Consider the following 22,838-nt stretch of genomic DNA (forward strand, 5'->3'; position numbering starts at 1 on the left):
CGTCATTCAGCTACTACACAGAGTTGAAAGAAACCGGTGGGACTTAAAAACCAACAACAGGAATAACTATGTTAGATCTTCCCAACTCCCCAGGCTCACTTCTCTTGTCTGCACCCATCCCCAGAATTTTGAGATCCAAATGAAATAAAATATGCAGCAAGGTTTTATAACCTATGAAGCGTATTCCAAAATGGCATATGCTATTTAAAAATATACAATTAAAACGCAGTTTATTTGTAATAAAGGATAACACAGCACGAATACAGAACGTACACATTTCATAATGACAAAATGTAGGTACTTACTTTTTATTGAATTGTAACATGCATGCTGTGAAGTTCACAAAACTCAAACGTGTAGCTTGGTTCATTTTTACTAAGGTAAAACCTGTACACACACACACACACAAACACAAAAGTCACAACCACCCAGATCAAAATATAAAATATTACCAGTATCTCAGAAGCCTCCTCTGGCTTTCGGGTTTGCTTTTGAGTTTTAGACCGGGATTCAAATCTTGACACTTTCACTTTCTTCTTGCGAGACTTTGGCAAGTTGTTCAACCTCTTTGGGTCTCAGTTCAACCACCTGTAAAGAGAGGATAATACTGCCTTATGAGATTGTTGAAGTAAGGAGGTCCTAAAATATAAAATGTCTCTCACAGTGCCTAAAAATAGCGGGTCTGCAATAAACGGCCATTATTACAGTCAAATGTTACCGGCGGTCGCCACCTTCCACTTCCTGCCTTTCTGTCACTCATTTTTGAAAGTTGCTCTTGCTCCTATTCTTTTTCTCCTTCTTTCTCGCCCCTCCTACTGCCGTACATTGCCTTCCCAAGGTGTCGTAAAACGCTCCTCCCCGCCCTCCATGTGGCGAAAACGCAATCACGCTTGACGGCGCGAGGTGGCTCAGCCGCAAGATGGCGGCGCTGGCGGAGGAGCAGACGGAGGTGGCGGTCAAGTTGGAGCCAGAGGGACCGCCGACGCTGCTACCTCCGCAGGCGGGGGACGGCGCTGGCGAGGGTGGCGGCGGCACTACCAACAACGGCCCCAACGGCGGCGGCGGGAACGTTGCGGCGGCGTCGTCGTCGGCCGGCGGGGATGGTGGGACCCCCAAACCCTCGGTGGCTGTCTCCGCCGTTGCTCCGGCGGGGGCGGCCCCGGTGCCCGCCGCTGCTCCGGAGGCCGGCGCTCCCCACGACCGACAGACTCTGCTGGCGGTGCTGCAGTTCCTGCGGCAGAGCAATCTCCGCGAGGCCGAAGAGGCGCTGCGCCGTGAGGCCCGGTTGCTGGAGGAGGCAGTGGCGGGCACTGGAGCCCCAGAGGCGGACGGCGCCGGTACAGAGGCGGCTAGCGCGCTTCTCAGCCGGGTCACAGCCTCGGCCCCCGGCCCCGCGGCCCCTGACCCTCCGGGCACCGGCGCTTCGGGGGCCGCCGCGGTCTCGGGTTTAGCGACAGGTTCTGCGGCTCCGGGGAAAGGTGAGCCGCGGAGTCCCGGGGAGGCAGGGCACGAAGGGGGAGCAAGCCGGGAAGGCTGAAGCTGGCAGGCCTGCACCTCTGCGGGCTTGTTTTGAATTTCCTGGGCCCGCCTCTAGGGCCACATGCCCGCCCCTTTCGCTAGTGCGCCGGCTGCGCAGTCAAACCCTCTTCCAAGCTGTCAGTTCCAGTGAGAGGCTGAGGAGAGCTGTTGAGCGGAGGGATGTCTGGGGAGGGTGGGCGCTGAGAGGCGGGGACCTTCAGGGTTTTGGTCCCTTTCTTCTTTTTTCGGTTTTTGAGGCTTGGCAGGTCTGCATTAACACCCAGCAATACTTATACAGTTCTGTACTAGCTTCTTTAAGTAATTACTAAAAATACTTTACATATCCTAATTCTCATAATTCCGCTGTGAGCTAAGACGTTACCTCTGTTTTAGAGATGAGAAAACGGACTCGGAAAGGCCAAGGGACTTGCTTTGACCAAACAGCCAGGGAATGATGGAACATAGTGTAGCCACTATTTCGCAAAATATTAGGCTAACTGGTGTTAAACCTTTTGGGGAATGCAGATTTCTTGGCGTCACTTCAGACTTAGTGAATCAGATCATGTAGAGGTGGAGTCTAGGAATCTCCATTTTTGTATATATGCTTCCAAGGGATTATTAATGTGTGGCAGAGGTTGAGAACCATTCATTTAGGAGTATGCTTTGGACAGACCTAGGTTCAGACTCTTGTCTCTGTTGCTTTTACTTGCATGATGCGGCTCTTCCTCAGGTTAAGGGGTTTTTCTGGGCCCCTTTTAAAATGGGTTATTGTGAGGCTCAGATATAATACATATATATAAAATGCCTGCTACTGATATGTATATACCTAACACTTAACACCTGAGACCACCCTCCCCAGCCTTTTCCTAGCAACTGTGTTGCAAAATCCGGGCAGTAAAATTCATACACAGCATATGGTCTCAAAGGTGATCCTGAGCTGATGATAAACATTTATTGTATTAAGTTATATAGTGCAGAGCCTCTAGCCAAATTAGTTTCTATTTATGAGCCCTAAATTTTGCAGCATTGCCAGAAGTAAAGTATGAATATGTAGCATTGTATCCCACAAATAGAAATGTGCAAAAATGTGACTGAGGGGAATGTTTCTGAATGCTGAACTTTATGAATGAACTATAAAATGGATGGATTATGTTGGTTATTTTTCTGTAATCTCTCATCTCTTCAGAAACTTGACCTATCATAACTAAGAAACCAGTAAGAAGGAAAAGAGGCCATCAGAATAACCAAAAGAACTTAAAGCATTTGTGCAGTGAAGAGCACAGCAGTATTATAATTGCAACCTAAAATTTTCCAACAGTCAAACTTTGATTAGATTGACAGGTGTATCATTGGTATTGGTATATTCCAAATAAATACTCGTGTTTTCTACCTTGGATTGATGCTTATGGGAATTATTTTAAGCATGTAGATTGAGTTATCTTTTGGAAACAAATAAGGCTCATCCATCACACTCTTGAAATGCTTGCATTTTATAAGGAGTGATAGATGTACACATATCCTACAGGTTAGGATGTGTTACAGGAAAGTCACAAAATACTTAGTAGCTCAGAGATCTAGGAATATTACTTCAGGGCATGTCTTGGTGGTGGTGGGTGCCATTTACACTGAGCCTTGAGAGAAGATTAATATAATTGTTTGATTTGCACATATCGTGTTTTATGAAATTTGTCTTTGAGGTAGCTGCAGGAAAAATACTGAACCTTTTTGTTACTGACCTGAACATTTTATTTTAAGATATGGACAAGCTGAAGGAGTTTTGGATAGGGACTGAAACAGTCCCTTGACAGATTGTGTGATTGCTTTGGGGAAGAGACTTTGAGAGGACAGGAACAAACATCTAAGAAACAGTTTACCTCTGGACCGTAACAAAACAGCCTTAGTCACTTGGTATATATTTTTGAAATACATTTTTTGAAAGTTGTTCTTCATTTTTTAAACAGTTGGAAGTGTAGCCGTTGAAGACCAGCCGGATGTCAGTGCTGTGCTGTCAGCCTACAACCAACAAGGAGACCCCACAATGTATGAAGAATACTATAGCGGACTAAAACACTTCATTGAATGTTCCTTGGACTGCCATCGGGCAGAATTATCCCAACTCTTTTATCCTTTGTTTGTACACATGTACTTGGAACTAGTCTACAATCAACATGAGAATGAAGCAAAATCATTTTTTGAGAAGTATGTGAATTTTATATATATTATATATATAGCACATATATATAATGTATATACACAACTGTAACCAAACAAATGTAAGATTGTAACTGCGAAAGTATTTCATGAAAGAGAGGTAACTGGTGCTAGGAGAACCTAAAAAGAGGGAGTGTGATCTAGTTGGAGAAGTCAGGGAAGGCTCCCAGAGGAAGTGATGCTTGAGGTAAGATCTGAAGATTGGGTAGGAGCTAACCAGAAGAGAAGAGGGAAAAGCATGTGTGACACCTCTGGTGGGAGGATCATGGTGGGTACAGAGACAAAAGAGAGCCAGTGTGGCTGGAGCTGAGTATGGGTTCGAAGCTGGGCTGGAACAAGCAGGTTCTCGGGCCATGTCGAGGGTCTTTGTTTTTCCAGAGAACAGTCATGGGTTGTATTGGGTAGTATTATATCTGGTTGAGATTCACTGAAAACCCCAATGATAATGACATAAACAAAATAAAAGTTTATATTTTGTTTTTATCCTAAGAGCAATAGGAAGCTGTGTTAGGATTATATTAGACTGAGAATGACTGAAAACCCAAACAACAGAGGCTTAAATACAATAAAAGTTTATTTCTCTTTCATAAAGATTAGGCAGTCCAGGACTGGTATAGAGTCTTTGATTACCAGGAACCTAGGCTTTCACCATCTTGATGCTCTTCCATCCTTGTCATGTGGCTTCCTCCTGTGGTACAAGATGGCTCTTAGGCTCTGAGCAATCACATCAGTGCTATAGTCAGCTGAGAAGGCACATCGTTCCTCAAAGTAGCACATACCTCTTCCTTTTTTTTATGTCATTAGGCAACAGCTACAATTACCTACAAGGGAAGTAAGACATGTGGCCTTTGCCTAGGTGTTTATTTGCTCAGCTAATATTCAGGTATTCTGTCGTGGAGGAAGAAAGGAAAAAATTCATGTTTGGGGACAGTGAGGTGTCTCTGCTACAGAAGTCATTGAAGGACCTTGCCATTATTAGATTTGCATTTTTAAAAATTTTATTTATTTTTTTAAAGTAATCTCTTCACCCATTGTGGGACTGGAACTCACAACCCTGAGGTCAAGAGTTGTACGCTCTACTACCTGAACCAGCCAGACATCCCGATTTGCATTTTGAAAGGACCTTTATGTGGTTGGGAAAATAGATGGTGGTGAGGGGGAACAGAATGACTTTAGAGTGACCAGTTTGGAAGGTTATTGTAGTGGTTCTCAACCCAGAGTAATAGTATTCCTGCTTCCCCTGGGCTACTTGAAAATGTGTGGAGGTGTTTTGGTTGTCATGACTAGAATGGGGAAGTGCTGGTGGCTTAGGGGTGCCAAATGTTCTAATATGTGCAGATAGTCCATGTAGCAAAGAATTGTTCTGCCCCAAAATTTCTGTTGAGAAACACTAGACAAGGGTACATTAGTGTTTGTGAAAATAAGTAGCATATTGGTGAGGCAGTTGGTGATGGATTGGATATGGAGGTGAGGGAGATGAAGGTATTCGTAACCCCTAGGTTTCTCGCTCCCCTATCTGGATGGGGGAGTGTCCTTCACTAAGATAGAAAGCCCTGGAAGAGGACCTGGTTTGTCAGGTTGTGGAGTAATCTTGACTTCAGATTTGAATATGCCTTTGACTCATTTATGAGATACCAGGTTGGTAGGTGAATGATACAGAAAGCTCTGGAGCTCTGAAGAGATGTAGGGACTAGAGCCATAAATTGGAGTTGTGTGTAATATTGATGGATATGGATGAGATTGTCTGGGGAGGAGATGGGGTTTATGAAATAAGTCAATGAGAGGGCTAGACCTGGGCCTTGAAGAATTCCAACATTTGAAGTAGGAGAGATGGAAAAAGAGTAGAAGAGATGGCCAAGTAGAAGAGGTATAAGGAGAGGTCAGAGAAGTAGGAAGAAAACGGGGAGGGTATTGAGTTAATAGAAGCCAAAGAAAGGAGTGGTTAAAAAGAGGGCAGTACTTAACAGTTTGAATGAGAGCATTTTAGTACAAGCAATAGACCCAAAAGCCGGCATTTGTCAGATAACACAAGTAGTGGTAATACAGGAATAATAGAACTCCGGACACTTAGCTTCTTGGCCATTATGTCCATTCATTATTGTATGGTGCCTAACAGAAGGTTTATAAAGCAAATGTTCTGTAGCTCAGCAATTTTCAAAAAAATTAACAAAGGCTGTTTATGACAGAACTTACATTCTAACCTAATTTTTCTTACAGTATTGTCATCAAAAAACCTCTTTCTCTCCCAGTCCCATGAGATAGCCATCTCCTTACATAGGAAGCTGGAATATCCTGGGGAACTCTGTCTCCTTGTTATGGACAATCTCAGCCATTGCCCAGACACCATGCTCAGATGAGGTTATGGGCTATAACTGATGTGAACACCAAGAGGCTGAGATGTCTAATTTCACTGAAATCTTGAACAGAAACCCTTAGTTCATGTCTTGATGAGTCTCAAAAGGGTAACACGGGTAACAGTTTAGGCATCTATTGGCTGTGTATCAGAGCTAGAACCTATCTTATGCTTAGTCATTGTTCTTTAAATGTTTTTGCATTGTTTGCTGCTCTTAGTGAGTGCCAAATATATGATCTTTAATTTTACTTTATCAAGAATATTAAGATTTATAGAAACAAAAGTACATTTAAATTTACTAATTGTCACCAAGGCTGAAAGCTTTACTTAATTACCTTTGGTATTGGTGAGTAAATGGAAGTGTTCGTTCTTTGGTATCAACATTTGTTTGTCGTTTAGTCATATTATTATACTGATGTTTAATAAATGTGTCTGGTATGAAGAATACAAGAAGTCATTGAAAATGTTGGGTTTTATGAGAATGCCATGTATTGATTATTATATGATATATATTATAATGTAATTATAATATAATAATTGATTATTATATATTATAAGGGGCTGGGTGATAGGCTCATTGAGTTAATTACACTAGTTTCTACTTTTGTATATGTTTGAAACTTTCCATAATAAAGTTTTTAAAAGTGGTTTTGAGAGAACATAAAATTTAGTAAAGCAGAAATTCTAATTCAAATGTCTACCAGTGGTGGATATCTTTCATTCACTTATGGTATTTATTTCAAATTCTCTTAAAATGTTAATGGTACATTTCATTAGAGAATTAAATTTTTAAATTTCAGGATGAATTCAGAAACTGAATTGTGATCATTTTGAAATGAGTTACTTCTGATCCTGTAGCTTAGTCCAGGATTATTCAGACTGCTACGTTGAAAATATTCTGGGATGTTTATAAATATATGGGGGAGAGCAGATCCCTTAATGATTACATTGAAAAATGACTTTTTAAAATCACTGAAACAGGTTCCATGGAGATCAGGAATGTTATTACCAGGATGACCTACGAGTATTATCTAGTCTTACCAAAAAGGAACACATGAAAGGGAATGAGACCATGTTGGATTTTCGAACAAGTAAATTTGTTCTGCGTATTTCCCGTGACTCGTATCAACTCTTGAAGAGGCATCTTCAGGAGAAACAGAACAATCAGATATGGAACATAGTTCAGGAGCACCTCTACATTGACATCTTTGATGGGATGCCGCGTAGTAAGCAACAGATAGATGCGATGGTGGGAAGTTTGGCAGGAGAGGCTAAACGAGAGGCAAACAAATCAAAGGTATGGGAATAAACCTAAGAACTATATAATGCAGATTATGAAAAACTGTAGCATTTCCATCTACATAATATACACATTTTTCTTATAGCTAGTTTGGGAATAACAGAACCCTGTATGCTAAGTTCATGTTCTAAGGATGATGTGTAAATTAGTGAGAATTTGGGAATGGTTGCATTTAACAGAACCCTGACTAAAGTGACTGAAACAAGGGATTTTGCATACATATAATGAATTGCAAAAGAAATCCCTCTCGCAAGGGCTCCTTCTAGTTTCTCCTCCATCATCTTTAGAATGTGGCTTTCTTCTTTGTGCTCACAGATGGCTGTTGTAGCTCCAGCATTGCACCTGCATTCCAGGAAGGCAGAAGGGGGAGGACAGAAGGCATATCCCTGCTAAATCTTATCAGGAAAACAGTATTTTTTTCCTAAAACCCTACCCAGTATATTTGTGTGTACATCTGCTGGCCAGAATGACTTTAATGGCCATTCCTACCTGCAGGGGAGTTTGGGAACAGAAATAATTTAACTGAGCATATTGCTGCTCCAACAAAATCAGGGTTCTGTTAGTAAGGAGGATGGGGAGATTGGCTATTGGGTAGATAAGTACAGAATCTGTTTCAGGGTATAAATTACTGTATTGTAATCGTGATTCATCCTATCAAGATATGAAAATGATGTATTAATGAATGAAATATTAATTTTGAAAATGTTGGTCTTTTGACTTGTAGGTATTTTTTGGCTTATTAAAAGAGCCAGAAATTGAGGTGCCTTTAGATGATGAAGATGAAGAAGGAGAAAATGAAGAAGGAAAACCTAAAAAGAAGAAGCCTAAAAAAGATAGCATTGGATCCAAAAGCAAAAAACAAGATCCCAATGCTCCACCTCAAAACAGGTGAGCGAAAAACTTCAGGAACATGTGTGGAGGTTTAAGATGAACTGTTATTACAGAGAATTCAGTTTCTTAATAGAATGATTTTCAGTCTGTTTTTCTTTCACAGAATCCCTCTTCCAGAGTTGAAAGACTCAGATAAGTTGGATAAGATAATGAATATGAAAGAAACCACCAAACGAGTACGCCTTGGGCCAGACTGTTTACCCTCCATTTGTTTCTATACATTCCTCAATGCTTACCAGGTTAGTAAGATAATTGTGCAATTTCTGGGTGGAGAGTCGTGTAATATGGTGACTTACCACTAAAAGAAACTTAGATGTGTTAACTAAGACGGAGTTTTCTTTTTTAAACTCTTGATGTAAATATAGCTTGAAGACAGAAGTTAAGAAAGGATAATTGGACACTGCTTAGAATAGTTAGAAGGCAATGTTGAAAAGACCTTTAGCAGCTTGCAGGTGCCGGAATGTTGCTTATGTGTGTCCCTTGTTTTACTGATCAGAATTCTGTTAGCTTTTGAGGAGGAGGAAACTGTAGTTTAGCTCTATTAAACTTGGCTTATATAAACTTAATACTTTTTATTAAGGGTTCTTTATGTCTTTATAGATTGTAATAATCTGCTGAGGATATATTTATTAAAGTGCAAAAATGATTAACATTTTCTTCGTATCATGTGCTTTAAATTTGGAGGACAAAAGGGGTGAATGTTGACGTGTTCTTAAAGTAAATACTTTCAAAAAAAAAAAATAAATACTTTCAAACAGTGTTTCATGGGAGAATGAAATCTTTTCTATGAGAGAAGGAGTTATCATTATGTTGTTTCTAAGATGTAATTTTTTTCCTGAGACCATATTGTGTAGTATAAAGTTTTTATTTTTTTTATTGGCAGGGCCTCACTGCAGTGGATGTCACTGATGATTCTAGTTTGATTGCTGGAGGTTTTGCAGATTCAACTGTTAGAGTGTGGTCTGTGACACCCAAAAAGCTTCGTAGTGTTAAACAAGCAGCAGGTAACTGAGATGACTTGTGAGGATGTGAACTCGCCTTTAGTTTACACCAATCTGGATTCCATGGAGTATGCATAAGAGATTGTGATCCCAACAGAATTTCATTTGATTTTACTTTAGCTCAAAATGCTAACATTCCCAAGCAAAAAGTGCATTGGAGTGGCAATCAGGAGACTGGGGTGTTAAACTGGTTTAACTTTGTGGGGCCTCAGTTTTCTCATCTGTAGAATTAGGGGGTTGGGCTAGAAAACTCCATGAGTTTAAAATCTAATTTTATGACTGTTTGCCTGTGAATTTTAAAAATGCCTTTAAATAATGGGAGAGTACTTTCTGTTTTAGCTCTAAAAATGGCCTAAAAATAATTAGTTTTAGTATTTTTAAAGAGTTTCTTGCTAAATGTATTATTTAAACAAGGTAATACATTTTCAAAAAACTTTTAATATTTCCATAGTTTCCATTTGTGTATGATATATTAGGTTTCTTTGAGTTTTAATCATAGTTTTGAACTGAGCAGCTATGTGCACTCCAGCAAATTGTTAACTGTCCTGAACTTGAGTTTCCTCTTCTGTACACTGGGATGGTTAAAGGCATCAACACTGTGGGTGGTATGTAGGAGGACTGTTCAAATGTTAGTTCTTCTGAACCATGATGTGATTGCCTTGAAATATTCTAATGAATGTACTTTAAAAAAAATGAATATATTTTTAAAATATCAATATTTTTGGACCGTTTTAGATCTTAGCCTCATAGACAAAGAATCAGATGATGTCTTAGAAAGAATAATGGATGAGAAAACAGCAAGTGAGTTGAAGATTTTGTATGGTCATAGCGGGCCTGTCTATGGAGCCAGCTTCAGTCCGGATAGGTAACATACAAACAATGAAAAATTAAATACTGCTGTATTATATTGAGATAATATTTAAGTTAACTACTGGAAACATTTTGGGAAAAATTCTGTTAAAAAAAAAAATTCTGTTAGAGAAATCTCATGGCTGCCTCTTCTGCATTATCTTTTAGAATCTTGCCATTTGCTAATTCATCTTGGGGTACTGGTGTACAAGATAGCAACTTAATATATACCCAGATTTATAGAATCAAAGATGCACAGCCTCAGGGTTTATTGGTTTTAAAAATTAGCTTCAGTTTTTGTATAACCCTGATGGGACTGAATTGCTTCTTTGGGTTCCTGCCTTGGGTTTGTGGCTACTGCTGTATTCCGTCATCTCCAAATTGAGAACAGATTCCTGATATTAAAGGCATGTTAGCTGTCAATTAAAGATTTTGTGTAATCAAAAGAACTAAGAAGATACTGAAAAGGGAATTTGAAACCCGCAAATAGGTATTTGCTTATTTTTCATGATCTCTAATATTCTGTGAAAATGGGAGGGAATTTTATATTCATAATAACCATTTGTATCTGAATTGGATAATAACTTTCAATCCATCAACATTTTCATCTTTATGAAATCTTCATTGGGTTTAGCCAGATGATACATTTTTACTTGAGGAAAATCTCTAATTTCAGTGAAAACCTTAACAGTTTCAGTGATTCAGCTTTTGTGTTGATCTGTGAAAAAGCTAAATTATTACTTAAATGTCTATAGTGTTTTTTATTTTTTGTCAAAAACACATTTCCTATTAAATGCTTATACAAGTCAAGAGAGGAAAAGAGCATCTCCATTTTAAAGTAAATTGTTTAAATTGTTGAGTTTTAAGTGACATCTTACATCACATTTCCTAGCTTTTCTCAATTAACCTTTTTGACCGACTTTCTGTTGGTATCCTTTGGTACAATTTTTCATAAGAAGTGTGGTTTTTCCATTATACTTTTAAAAATAATCTAACCTTGGGGCACCTGGGTGGCTCATTTGGGTTGAGTGTCTGCCTTCAGCTCAGATCATAATCCCAAGGTCCTGGGATCTGGCTCCTTGCTCAGCGGGGAGCCTGCTTCTCCCTCTCCCTGCCTCTCCCCCTGCTTGTGTGATCCCTCTGTGTGTCTCATAAATAGATAAAATCTTAAAAAAAAAGATCTAACCTCACTAAGTATGTGCTCAGTAGATGTAGAGTATTAGAGCTAACTTTAGTTTTTTATTATTACTTTCAACTTTTGTTATCTACTGTGAATTTCATGTATAAAGTAAAAGATGTAGCATGTCAGGTTATCTGTACTTATCATACTCAAATGTACAGAGAAACTGGACAGGTAACGATTTGATTCTGGGAATCAAATATATCACATTCTCTTCTCTCAGGAACTATTTGCTTTCCTCTTCAGAGGATGGAACTGTTAGATTGTGGAGTCTTCAAACATTTACTTGCTTGGTGGGATATAAAGGACACAACTACCCAGTATGGGACACACAGTTTTCTCCATATGGATATTATTTTGTGTCAGGGGGCCACGATCGAGTAGCTCGGTAAGAACATTGTGATCTTATGAATGGCAGAATGGTTTCTTTTTAAGGGAATTATAAGCTCCAGCCAAACTTATTTTCACTTCAGTTATTTGGGATCAACTTTTTGAGATTGTCAGCATTTATAGCTCCTTATTTGAAAATGAATTTGGGGAGTATTACTATGTCTGCATTTATGTCCATATCAAGAGTCCTTTTTTCCCCCTCAAGCTCCCACCAGCTAGATTTTCACTACCACTATGAGCACTGCTGGTGTTTTCCTGTGATTTCCTTGAAAGTTCAGGATGAGGTAACTCAGGTTAGAAACTAATTTTATGGTGGCCAAAACTAGCAAAAAACACTTTTCTATGGGTTAGACTAGGAAAGGTGGGTACATACAGAAAACTAGAGTTTAAAAAAAATTTGTACTAGATCAACTTCGTTTTCCTTAAGAATGTTATTTCATCTCATTCCATTTTTCTCCCCCCTCATGGAGCCAGTGAGGGGGACCTATTTGGAGCTATTATCTCACATGGGTGTTTCTATATTTATTTTAGAATTTTGGCAGTTAACCATTACTTTTTTTTTTTTTCTTTCAATGCATTTTTTAAAAAGGCTCTGGGCTACAGACCACTATCAGCCTTTAAGGATATTTGCTGGCCATCTTGCTGATGTGAATTGTACCAGATTCCATCCAAATTCTAATTATGTTGCTACGGGCTCTGCGGACAGAACTGTGCGGCTCTGGGATGTCCTGAATGGAAACTGTGTAAGAATATTCACTGGACACAAGGTATTTTATACCTTCATTATTATGGCATACAAGGTTGTTTTTGAGATAAAAATATTCCAAAAATTAGTAACACATTTTAAAGAAACTATTCAATTCCACTAAGCTTTAAAACTCTTTCTCTTACTTTGAGATATTTTTAACCCACTGTTGATTCTTTTCCTGGACTTCTTTTCTAGGGACCAATTCATTCCTTGACATTTTCTCCCAATGGGAGATTCCTGGCTACAGGAGCCACAGATGGCAGAGTACTCCTTTGGGATATTGGACATGGTTTGATGGTTGGAGAATTAAAAGGCCACACTGATACAGTCTGTTCACTTAGGTTTAGTAGAGATGGTGAAATTTTGGCATCAGGTAAATGACTAGAAATGGCTTTGTGTTAAAGGGTAAATGGTATGTTGAAATGAAACACTTAGGTTGACCGTGTTAGGTTTTGCTTCTCTTAGCCATGATTCCAGAGTACCCCCTGATATGTGTGTTGACTTCTCAGGTTAAACTGATTGAAATGGTCCTTTAGAAGAAGAGCTTATTAATCAAGTTTAGATTTTTTTCACCATAAGTATACAGTAAATATATGAATTATATGTCAGACTCTAAATATGGTAGATGCTACTAAATGGTTTTCTTTGACTTCCTGTTAGGTTCAATGGATAATACAGTCCGGTTGTGGGATGCTGTCAAAGCCTTTGAAGATTTAGAGACCGATGACTTTACTACAGCCACTGGGCATATAAATTTACCTGAGAATTCACAGGAGTTATTGTTGGGAACATATATGACCAAATCAACACCAGTTGTACACCTCCATTTTACTCGAAGAAACTTGGTTCTAGCTGCAGGAGCTTATAGTCCGCAATAAATCATCGGTATTAAAGACCTTTTGGAAGCTACTGTTTGAAAAAGGGAGACTAAAAGCAAATACCTCAGTGATTAATATTTAAGCTACAAAGAATGTTTTGTCTATATGGATCTGGAAGGATGCTGCTTGGAAAATCTGAACAGGACAGTTCCACGTTTCTATAGCAACCACATTTAACTAATTTCCGTTAGTTGAATAAGAGGTATTATGTTCGTGGAGGGGACATTTATGGTGCTTTGGATTGTGTGGAAACTATGCATTTTCTGTTCAAATGCTATTTTAATTTATTATGTTTAGAAAAAAAAAATCAATTGACTTCAGTAATTCATCCTGCTTCAAGATTCAAACTGAGTAATGTAATACCATCTTGAATTTTAGCTGAAGAATTCTATGAGCATGTATGTTTCTGCTGTAAAAATGTAGTTACTGTATGGCACTCAAGTACTATGTTAAATGATCCACTAACATTTTTGCTTGCCCCATGATTAGTGGAATGTATGTTATTGGGTAGGGTAAACTACAATTTCTTTCTAAGAACTAGATGAAGTACAACCACCCACTGACATCTGAATTTATACCTGTTGGATTCTGAGTGCACCCAAACACTCTATAAACCAGGTGAAGAAATTTAGCTTCCATGTTCTACTTCAGCTAAAACAGCTACATAAAACCTAGTACACTTGAAGTCAGACAGACATTTCAGTTGCTTACCTCCAGTACTGAGCCTTGCTTTGGAAACTAAAAGATTTAGACCAAGTCACTGCCAGTTTTTTGCCTTTGTTGCATTTTGTACAGTTTTTATATTTTTGATATATTGTAAATAAAGACAACCAGCTTTTCCAGGTTCATAATTTATTGTACAAATTGAATATCACATGATGAGCTGACAAAAGCTTCTCCAGGCATGGGAACTTAACAGATGAGGTAAAAGTTAAAACCCTATAAAAAAAGTAAAAATAATTTAGACACAATTGTGTTCAACTCTACTTTTAAGACAATCAGTATAGACATTACCAGTACAGGACTATCCCTGAACCCCCTGAAATTGAATGCAAATTCATCAGATTCTCAGAGTCAGTAATCACCCCAAAATGTCACAGCTTGATACAGTTTAACCTAACGGTTTACCTTTAACAAAAGAGCTGACTTTAGCATGACCCTGAATGTATGCTACTGGAAAAGTCTAGTATACAAAGTACACTTTAAACAGTAGTAAACGTATCAGATAAAATTTATTAGTTTTTATAATGGGGATACTACCACTCTCCCCAAAGTTGGGAGGTACCTAATATGGAAAAGTGGGCAATGACTACCTATCTGTCAGGAATAAGTCCTGGACCACTGCATGCTGGGGTATGTACTCAACAGTTCTGAGATCAGAAAAGCTTTTAATAGCAGAGGAAAAATTTTCTGTGGAGAGTTACAGTAGATTAAGATCTGGGTTTTGGGTTTTCTGCACATCATCTACTACCAAAACAAGTATTCACTCAAACACAGGCAAATGGAGATTGTGGTGTACCACAAGAAAATGAAATCTATGGGAATTAAATGAAAATATACAATTGTGTATAAAAATCTGAAACTAGCAAAAAAATAAGATATATTTGCAATGTACTTACAAGGTTGGTTAATAATTATTACATAAAGGGCTTATGTAAGAGAAATAAGTTCTTCCTAAAGAGAAAGACTCAATTGCTAAATGAAAAAAACATAAAGGGAATCTTAAGAAAAATACAAAGGGTAAACAAATGGAAAAAATGTGTAACTTCACCAAAAAGGTATTTTCACTCATCAAATGAACAACGATCAGAAACTGCTTATTCAGCGCTGGCTAGGGCAAAAGAGACACCCTCTAACAAAGCTGGGTGCCCCATTAACCCTTAGGGAAAGCAGTTAAGCCTAAAACTATCATACAAACAACACATCATGCTCAAAAGTGTCCAATGCAATGTTATCTGTATTAAAAATAAATCTCGGGGCACCTGGATGGCTCAGTGGGTTAGGCCTCTGCCTTCAGCTCAGGTCGTGATCTCAGGGTCCTGGGATCGAGCCCTGCATCGGGCTCTCTGCTCAGGAGGGAGCCTGCTTCCCTGCATCTGCCTACTTGTGGTATCTCTCTCTCAGTCAAATAAATAAATAAAATCTTAAAAAAAAAAAATCTCAATAGGAAACAGATATAAATCATATATGCATAAATACTCATGCATTCAAATAATAGAGAAAATATTTGTTTTAAGACAATATTACAGGGGCGCCTGAGTGGCTCAGTGGGGAGCCTGCTTCCTCCTCTCTCTCTGCCTGCCTCTCTGCCTACTTGTGATCTGTTAAATAAATAAAATTCTTAAAAAAAAAAAAAAAAAAGACAATATTACAGACATGACTCATAGCCACTGGAAACCAAAGAAAAAATATTAAAAAGAGCCAAACCAAACCGTTAACAAAAATTGTCAGGTAATGGGATATGAACAGTATTTTCCTCCTGTATGTAACTTTGCACAATGACAATTTACTTCCATAGTGAGGGGAAAAGCCCTAACAACAAAATGGCCGTTATAAACTTATATGTTAATTTCTTACTGTTTATGTTGCTTTCACAGCTGGTGTTTTTTTAGACCTTAACTTGAAGTATAAGATCATCAAAGCAATGCCTCCATATGTGGCCAGTACACACTAAAAAAGAAAGGAGAAAGTAAACAAGAGTTTTTGCCACTTACATTATTCTAAAACATAACTGCTTAAAGGTATCACCAATACTTACATTCATTCTACCTGTGAGAGTGTAAGAGTTGAAATATTTTTTGATACCAGTGAAATGGAATTGGGCATCAGCTTCTGGACCTGCCATGATTTCAATCTTTTAAAAAAAAAACAACAACAATAAATTGGTTTGGATACAATTTAAAAGAAAATTAAGGTTTTTTTTGTTTCAAAGATTTTATTTTTTTAAGTTATCTCTACAGACCCAGCATGGGGCTTAAACTCACAACCCAGAGATCAAGAGTTACATGCCCCACCAAATAAGTCAGCCAGGCACCCTTTTGTTTGTTTGTTTGTTTGTTTTTAAAGTTTAAAAACCTGAAAAGTCACTGCACAGAAGAATTATGAGTTTTTTTTTAATGCCTTGCCCAACACAGAAGTAGCAAAGTTGGTTGAAAGAGGCTTGCTGATAAGAGAAACTTTCAGAAGGAAGACTTTACCTTAGTTGCTGTTGTATAACATTCCAAAACATACATGAAATCACTTAGCACAGGAAGAGAACACAGTTTTCTCTAAGGCCCCCTCTCCTTTAACCCAATCTTGCTTGATATTTTCATTCTTGGCTCTGCTACAGCATGTTACACTGTGTATGGAGTCAATCAGTTTTAAGAGTAGTTGAAAGTTGGAGGTTGTGATATATTTCAAAGTTCCTAAGAAGGGTACCCACTAGCTAAACAGCTCAACTTGCAACTCCTTTCATAATTTTTCTTATGAAATAATTTAGGACCTCCATGGGAAGGAAGAGAAAGTATCATTTACTATACTCCCATTTTTTAAAAATCAGCATTATTTTAACAAAAGGGATGCACATCAGAGTGTAAAAACTGGAAGATCACTTCCACAGTTTAAGGAATAAGAGCATGCTGGTTCAAGTTCTTAAAGATGGAGAGCCTACTAAAATGCTACCTAAATTAAGTCCTACCAAAATTATCAAAGTCTGTCAACTAGTTATAAAGACCACCATCTAGGCTGCAGTACCGTTAGCTCCTAACCCCCGCCCCCAGGACCCACACCAGCTATTGGTGGTAGCAAGAAAGGTGGAATACCCTTTCCTCACAGCAAAATAGATAAAAGATTTAAATATAAATAGCGAAACCAAAGAATCCTGGAAGAAAACATGGGCCAAAATTCTAATTATCTTAGGAAAGGGGAAATATAAAGGACAAAAACTAGAAGAGAAAACATAAAAGTGATCAAAGAAAGTAAAATGAGGCCAATATTTAACTACCAGACTGGGAAAAATAAGCATCTCCTCTGTTGCCTGAGTATAAACTGGTACAACTTTTCCTAAAGTACAATTTTGCAATATAATTGCATAATTATAAAATTATATAAATTTAGTATACAATTATAAAATTAGTATACACTTTCATGTAGCTGGTTCATTTGTTCTCTAGGAATTTACCCTTACAGAGATATCACAAAGGGAGACATGTTATATGGTTCAAGAATAGTGACTGAAATACTATTGATGAAATAAACTGGAAAAACTAAAAGTCCATCTACATACAGGAGACTGAGAAAATGATGGTTTCCATTTCAGGAAATACAATGTGCACAGATCCTTATGTACTGAAACAGAAAGACGTCCCTTTGTAATCTTAAAACAGTTAAAAAAAAATCTATTTTTGGACATTATATTACAGAGCACATAAATGGTTCTCAGAGTCTGGTTCCTAGACCAGCAGCAACGGCATCACTTGAAACTTGATGAAAATCCAAAATTCTCAGGCCCAACCTCAGGCCTATGCAATCAAAAACTCTGGGGCCCAGTAATCTGTTCTAATAGGCATTTCTGATGTAAGCTAAAGTTTGAAAGACACTGCAGTAATAGAAAACCAAATATTTGTTGTAATTATATAGAAAAACTCTGGGAAAATATGCAGCAAACTTTTTGGAGTTGTATTTGTAAGTACCTATATTTTACACAGGCATATTATTAGTCATAATAAAAAATAACAAAGGCGCACATTCAAAGGTCACCAAAACAACACTTGACAATTCGTATGTATGACCGCCTATCTACCACGACCGACGCCACGCCGAGTCGATTGGCAACATAGACGAGCCGGTCGAGGTCCGGTCGAGATTGGTAGGCAGTGGCCGTGACTCAGCTGGCTCTTGATGAAATGGAAGAGGGAGAGATCTGTGAGGAAGTCGTTGCTATGGAAACTGGCACTCCCCCTATTTACCATTCAAAGGCCTTCAAAGGCATTCACGTGCACAGAATTGGCAATGAAAATTTGGACAAATGACCTTAATTCTAAACAGTTTCAAGAAGGTTCTTGGAACAATGAAAGAAATCCAAGCTTCCTTGGGCTTCCTCAAGGACCTTGGCCTTTCAGCCCAAGCAGGAAAATTAGCATTAAAATAAATCTTCATGATAGAGCTTTTATAGTAACGGTTTCATTTTACTAGACTTACTAAAGGAAGAGTCCCCCCCATTCATTTTCATGACACACTTTTGAATTCTTATGGTATCAAGTGGGTTTCTAGGAGAAACCCTACATAAAGACAGGAGCTTGGTCAAATTATTAACTGATAGCCCCACACCTTGTGTGTAACAAAAATTTTTAGGAGGATGGTAGTGTCCAAATGAAACAATATTAAAGTGCTTTAAACTTCTCTCCACACAGTATGGGAGGAAGCCTGTGATATTCCACAGAGGACTAAATCTGACTGCTGGGAAGGGCATGTTATAGGAACTGGAATTTAGTCTGGGTCTTGAAGACTCTTGTGAAGGTGAGATGGAGGCAGGAGTGGGGAGTAAAATGTTGCTGGTGAAATAAACAATGGGACAAAAGCCTGCAAGCACTGGGGTCTGCACCCTTCAGCGAACTGCACAGTTACTTTTGGACAAAGACCAGGAACCCTTGTAGCTAGAGCACCCTCTGTGGAATAACTCAAACTGAAACCTTCCCTTTCCAATCGTAAAAACACAAGGGAAAAATTACTCAAGACCAATAATTGCACTAACTGTTAAAAGATAGCCTGTAGAGAAGTCTAAGCATGGGGTCTTCCTGTTTCTTTCTTCCTCTTCTTTTTAAAAAATTAACATATAATGTATTATTTGCCCCAGGGGTACAGGCCTGTGAATCGTCAGGCTTACACATTTCACCGCACTCACCAGAGCACATACCCTCCCCAATGTCTATCACCCAGCCAACCTATCGAACCCTCCTACCCCCGCCCCCCAGCAACCTCTTGTTTCTAATTAACCGGCCCACTGCTATTAAACATTAATGAAGCCTTCCACGTCCTTCTTCACCTGTGAAACGGGAATTTCAGAAAAGGCCCAAAGTGACCAACTGTCCTCACTACTTTGTTTTTTGAAACTGCTATTTGCCTGTCTGACTGAATATCTACCTGGAATGGTGAGATCACGAGGTAAAAGGAGGCCAAGTCGAGAGCTACTCGGGTACCAGAAGCAGCCTCTTGCACTTCAAGTATACAGCTCTCTGTTCTGGCTATCTCTCGGGAAAAGGCCTTCCGGCTGGTCGACGCGGGCTGAAATCTAAGCCTCTTACTGCGGGCCTGGCGACCTGCAGGGGCTGGGCCACACACACTCCCTTTGACAAAGGCTGCAGTGCCGCTACAGTAGGCCTTGCTGGCCGGCTCCCTAAGCACAGCACAGGGGAAATAAACTGCAATGGGCAAACAGAGAAAAAGAGGTTAATCTGGCCAGAAGCCCGAGTTCCATTCAATATTACGTTGCTGGGTGACCTTGGGGGGGGGACCTCCCTTTGCTGCGGGCCTCTTTTTTTCTCTACTGTGATATATGATCTAAGGGCCTTCAGGAACCATGGGAGCCTCCGGGACCTTCTATCCGCCTCGCCCCGAAGCTTCCCAGCCCAGTCCAACCCCTCGCGCCTCGGCTCTCGTTATCTCTAATTCCTTTTCCATTCTCCACTGCCCTCGCACCCCACAACGAAGACCTAGCTGAGTTCCTCGACCAGGAATGGTCGGATTTTTAATGCCAGCCCCGCAAAGCGGAGGCACGAGGCCTGACCCAGGGTTCTCGTCTACACACCCACCTTGCAGAAGACACCAATTCCGCGGGTTGTGTCCTTCAACGTACGCAGCTACCCCGCAGCCGGCCGGAAGAAGCCTCCTCCCCCGCACGCGTTGGACTGCCAGAGCGATTCAGCCTTCAGCGTCGGTTGGCTATGGCTTGAAGTCCCTCCTTTCCGCTTCCTGTTTCTAACTCTCCTCCGCCCGGCCAGTAGGACTCTTCTTGGTAACGGAAATAGGGTGTTGGGCCCGCCCACGCTTCCGGTATAGAGTCTTTGGTCTCCTGGTATACCGGTCTCCGCGTGTGTGACTTCCAGCCGTACGGGTTCTGAAGTAGAGAGGTGCTGGCGTCGCGGGACAGGTGAGTGAGGACAAAGGCGAGAAGGGAGGAAACCTTGTGGCTTCCAGGTCTGTCCCAGGGCTAGGTCCTCTGGGTCCTTGCCGTTCAGGTAACAGTGCTGGGTGGGGAGTGGTTCAGCCATCCCAGAGCAGCTCAGAAGCTGGCCCCTGTAACATCAGACTCTGTCCCTGGGAAGTTGCTTATCTCACTTCTTTGCCTCTGGATGTCTCTTTGAAGCTTCAGTTTCCCCTTGTCTGAAATAACATTAAGGGTCACATTCCCCGCTAACTAGACTTCTGGACTCTTTCCGATTTCTATGAAGCATGCACCCACCTATTCCTAATTCCAAATCCAAGGCTTCCACTGGTCTTCACTTCTTCTTTTTTTTTTTTTTAAGATTTTATTTATTTGACAGACAGAGATCACAAGTAGGCAGAGAGGCAGGCAGAGAGAGATGAGGAAGCAGGCTCCCTGCTGAGCAGAGAGCCCGATGCGGGGCTCGATCCCAGGACCCTGGGATCATGATCCCAGCCGAAGGCAGAGGCCTCAACCCACTGAGCCACCCAGGCACCCCGGTCTTCACGTCTAATACAGTCTCAGCGCTTTCTAGATCCTTATTCCCAGGGTCTCTCAGAACCAATCTCTGCTCTTCCGTTCTTAGACCTAGTTCTCATTGGCGTGGTTTCTCTGCTGTAGCGCAATTGACTTATACTCTATTTAACTTTCCTTTAGTTCTCCCTTCCTGTCCAATATATAGCCTGCAGTATATTTTTCTTGATTGTTATTCTCCTTCTTCCTTGACTTAAGGCTCTGACTTTTCAAAGTAAACATTAAACTATTCATATCTAGTTCAGTATCTTTCACAAAACAGCTGCCTTGTATTCTGCAATTTAACTCTGATTATTATGCTTTATTCTCCCTGTGGCCTAGTTAAACAGTTCTTCAAAGAAAGAAAACAGCAACTTCTTGAACAATATTTTGAGAAATTGCTGATGATTACTGAAATATTTTGCTTTGTTTCTGTGCTTTTCCTCACATTCCTTCCGCTTTTCCTTTTCCACCTGTCAAAATCTTTTTCATCTTTTAACAGCTCAAACACATCTTCTTTAGGAAGCTTGCCCTCTTTACCGAAGCCTCATCACTTCCTCTTCTTTGTTTATAGTTTCATTTGTATTTTATTTACTTTTTAAACATTTATTATTATTATTATTTTAGTAATGTCTATACTGTGCATAGGGCTCGAACTTAATGACCCTGAAATTAAGAGCTGCATGCTTTTCTGACTTAGCCAGGAAGGCCCCCCAATTTGTGTTTTATTTGCATAATTGTTTCATTTTTCTTAAAATTTTGCATGTTCCTTTTTTTATTATTATTTAAAAAATTTTTTTAAGTAGGCTACTTGCCCAGTGTGGAACCCAGCATGGGGCCTGAACTAATGACCCTGAGGTCAAGACCTAAGCCAGGAGCAGGAATCAGATGCTTAACCGACTGAACTACCCGAACGGTCCAAAATCATGCAGGGACTTATATAATCATTTGTGTATCTCTGACTTAACTGTAGTTACTCTATCATATTTACTAAATTGGATCTATAACTTCTTTTCATGGAGGAAAATGTATAGACTTCTGGTTTTGAAGCAGAGATCTTTGGAAAGAAGAATTATGGGTTATCTGGGGCCTAGCATCAGACCATCTATTTCTTAGTCCTGAATGTTGTTTAGAACATTGGTGCTAGAAGGCTACCTCTTGCTCACTGATCACAACCTTTAGGAAATGGCACCAAGGTTACAGCAGACTGATACTCTTTGCATTGTTTTTAGGAGACTGAAACACAGCAACCATGGAAGAAAGCTTCCCCCGAGGGGGTACAAGAAAGACCCACAAATCAGAGAAAGCTTTGCAGAAGTCAGTTGAACAAGACAACTTATTTGATGTAAGTGGTATGCTTGTTTAATAAGACTCACAGAGCATTTATTCTTGTGAAGAGTGAACCTTGTTTGAGAATGTGGTATTTTCCATATTTGTTTCTTTTTGAAGTCTACTTTTGGAAGTTGAACTTTTAAGAGAGTCAATACCACCATGAGGCTGTTTTTTAAAGCATGGCATTTAGTACTTGGATTTGTAGTGCTGTTGTTCCTTGTTCTTAGGAAATTTGTGCCATGTCATTTAAGGTTGGAGAGAAAAGTTGTGGAATAAGTCATGAAAGGTACAACATGGGGAATATAGTCAGTGGTGTTGTAATGGTATCATGCGGTGATGGGTGGTAGCTACACGTGGTGAGCATAGCATAATGTGTGGAATTGTCAAATCACTATGCTGTATGCCTGAAACTAATGTAACATCGTGTGTTAACTGTACTTCAGTTAATTAAAAATAAAGGATGGAGAGAAAGCAGTTGGTGATTGATTTTT

The 22,838-nt window shown here is 39.6% G+C and overlaps 3 protein-coding genes and 1 long non-coding RNA gene across 10 annotated transcripts in view; 2 read left to right on the forward strand and 2 right to left on the reverse strand.

Moving 5' to 3' along the window:
• The window catches only part of LOC122901082, a 13,141-nt gene extending 12,109 nt beyond the window's left edge, over window positions 1-1,032 (reverse strand). For 2 of the 4 annotated variants that reach the window (XR_006383354.1, XR_006383357.1), the window contains exons 1-2: window positions 706-997; window positions 453-588 (exon numbers count right to left, since the gene is read on the reverse strand). This is a non-coding gene — a long non-coding RNA (uncharacterized LOC122901082). Of the gene's footprint in view, window positions 1-452; window positions 589-705 lie in introns of all 4 variants that reach the window. The other 2 variants (XR_006383355.1, XR_006383356.1) reach the window with 2 other exon arrangements.
• TAF5 (TATA-box binding protein associated factor 5) lies at window positions 917-14,167 on the forward strand. Its single transcript, XM_044240422.1, has 11 exons — window positions 917-1,478; window positions 3,480-3,717; window positions 7,064-7,379; window positions 8,107-8,270; window positions 8,377-8,512; window positions 9,157-9,277; window positions 10,010-10,139; window positions 11,527-11,691; window positions 12,283-12,460; window positions 12,637-12,814; window positions 13,102-14,167. Exons 1-11 carry the CDS (start codon window positions 920-922, stop codon window positions 13,317-13,319), a joined length of 2,403 nt encoding a protein of 800 aa, XP_044096357.1. The 5' UTR covers window positions 917-919; the 3' UTR covers window positions 13,320-14,167.
• ATP5MK (ATP synthase membrane subunit k) lies at window positions 14,155-20,236 on the reverse strand. 2 transcript variants are annotated; one of them, XM_044240427.1, is made up of 5 exons: window positions 20,111-20,217; window positions 19,443-19,720; window positions 16,078-16,173; window positions 15,897-15,989; window positions 14,155-14,258 (listed from the first exon to the last, which is right to left on the reverse strand). In XM_044240427.1, exons 3-4 carry the CDS (start codon window positions 16,162-16,164, stop codon window positions 15,900-15,902), a joined length of 177 nt encoding a protein of 58 aa, XP_044096362.1. In that variant the 5' UTR covers window positions 16,165-16,173; window positions 19,443-19,720; window positions 20,111-20,217; the 3' UTR covers window positions 14,155-14,258; window positions 15,897-15,899. The 2 variants fall into 2 exon arrangements, with proteins under 2 accessions (XP_044096362.1, XP_044096361.1); XM_044240426.1 differs by lacking the exon at window positions 19,443-19,720 and having other exon boundaries at window positions 20,111-20,236.
• Window positions 20,237-20,340: 104 nt separating this feature from the next.
• The window catches only part of PDCD11 (programmed cell death 11), a 43,149-nt gene continuing 40,651 nt past the window's right edge, over window positions 20,341-22,838 (forward strand). For 2 of the 3 annotated variants that reach the window (XM_044240428.1, XM_044240430.1), the window contains exons 1-2: window positions 20,341-20,448; window positions 22,248-22,360. In XM_044240428.1, coding sequence (XP_044096363.1) covers window positions 22,268-22,360 — 93 coding nt within the window. In that variant the 5' untranslated portion in view covers window positions 20,341-20,448; window positions 22,248-22,267. The other variant, XM_044240429.1, reaches the window with a different exon arrangement.

This window comes from Neovison vison, chromosome 2, assembly GCF_020171115.1.
Source record: "Neovison vison isolate M4711 chromosome 2, ASM_NN_V1, whole genome shotgun sequence".
In the NCBI taxonomy this organism is placed as follows: Eukaryota; Metazoa; Chordata; class Mammalia; order Carnivora; family Mustelidae; genus Neogale; species Neogale vison.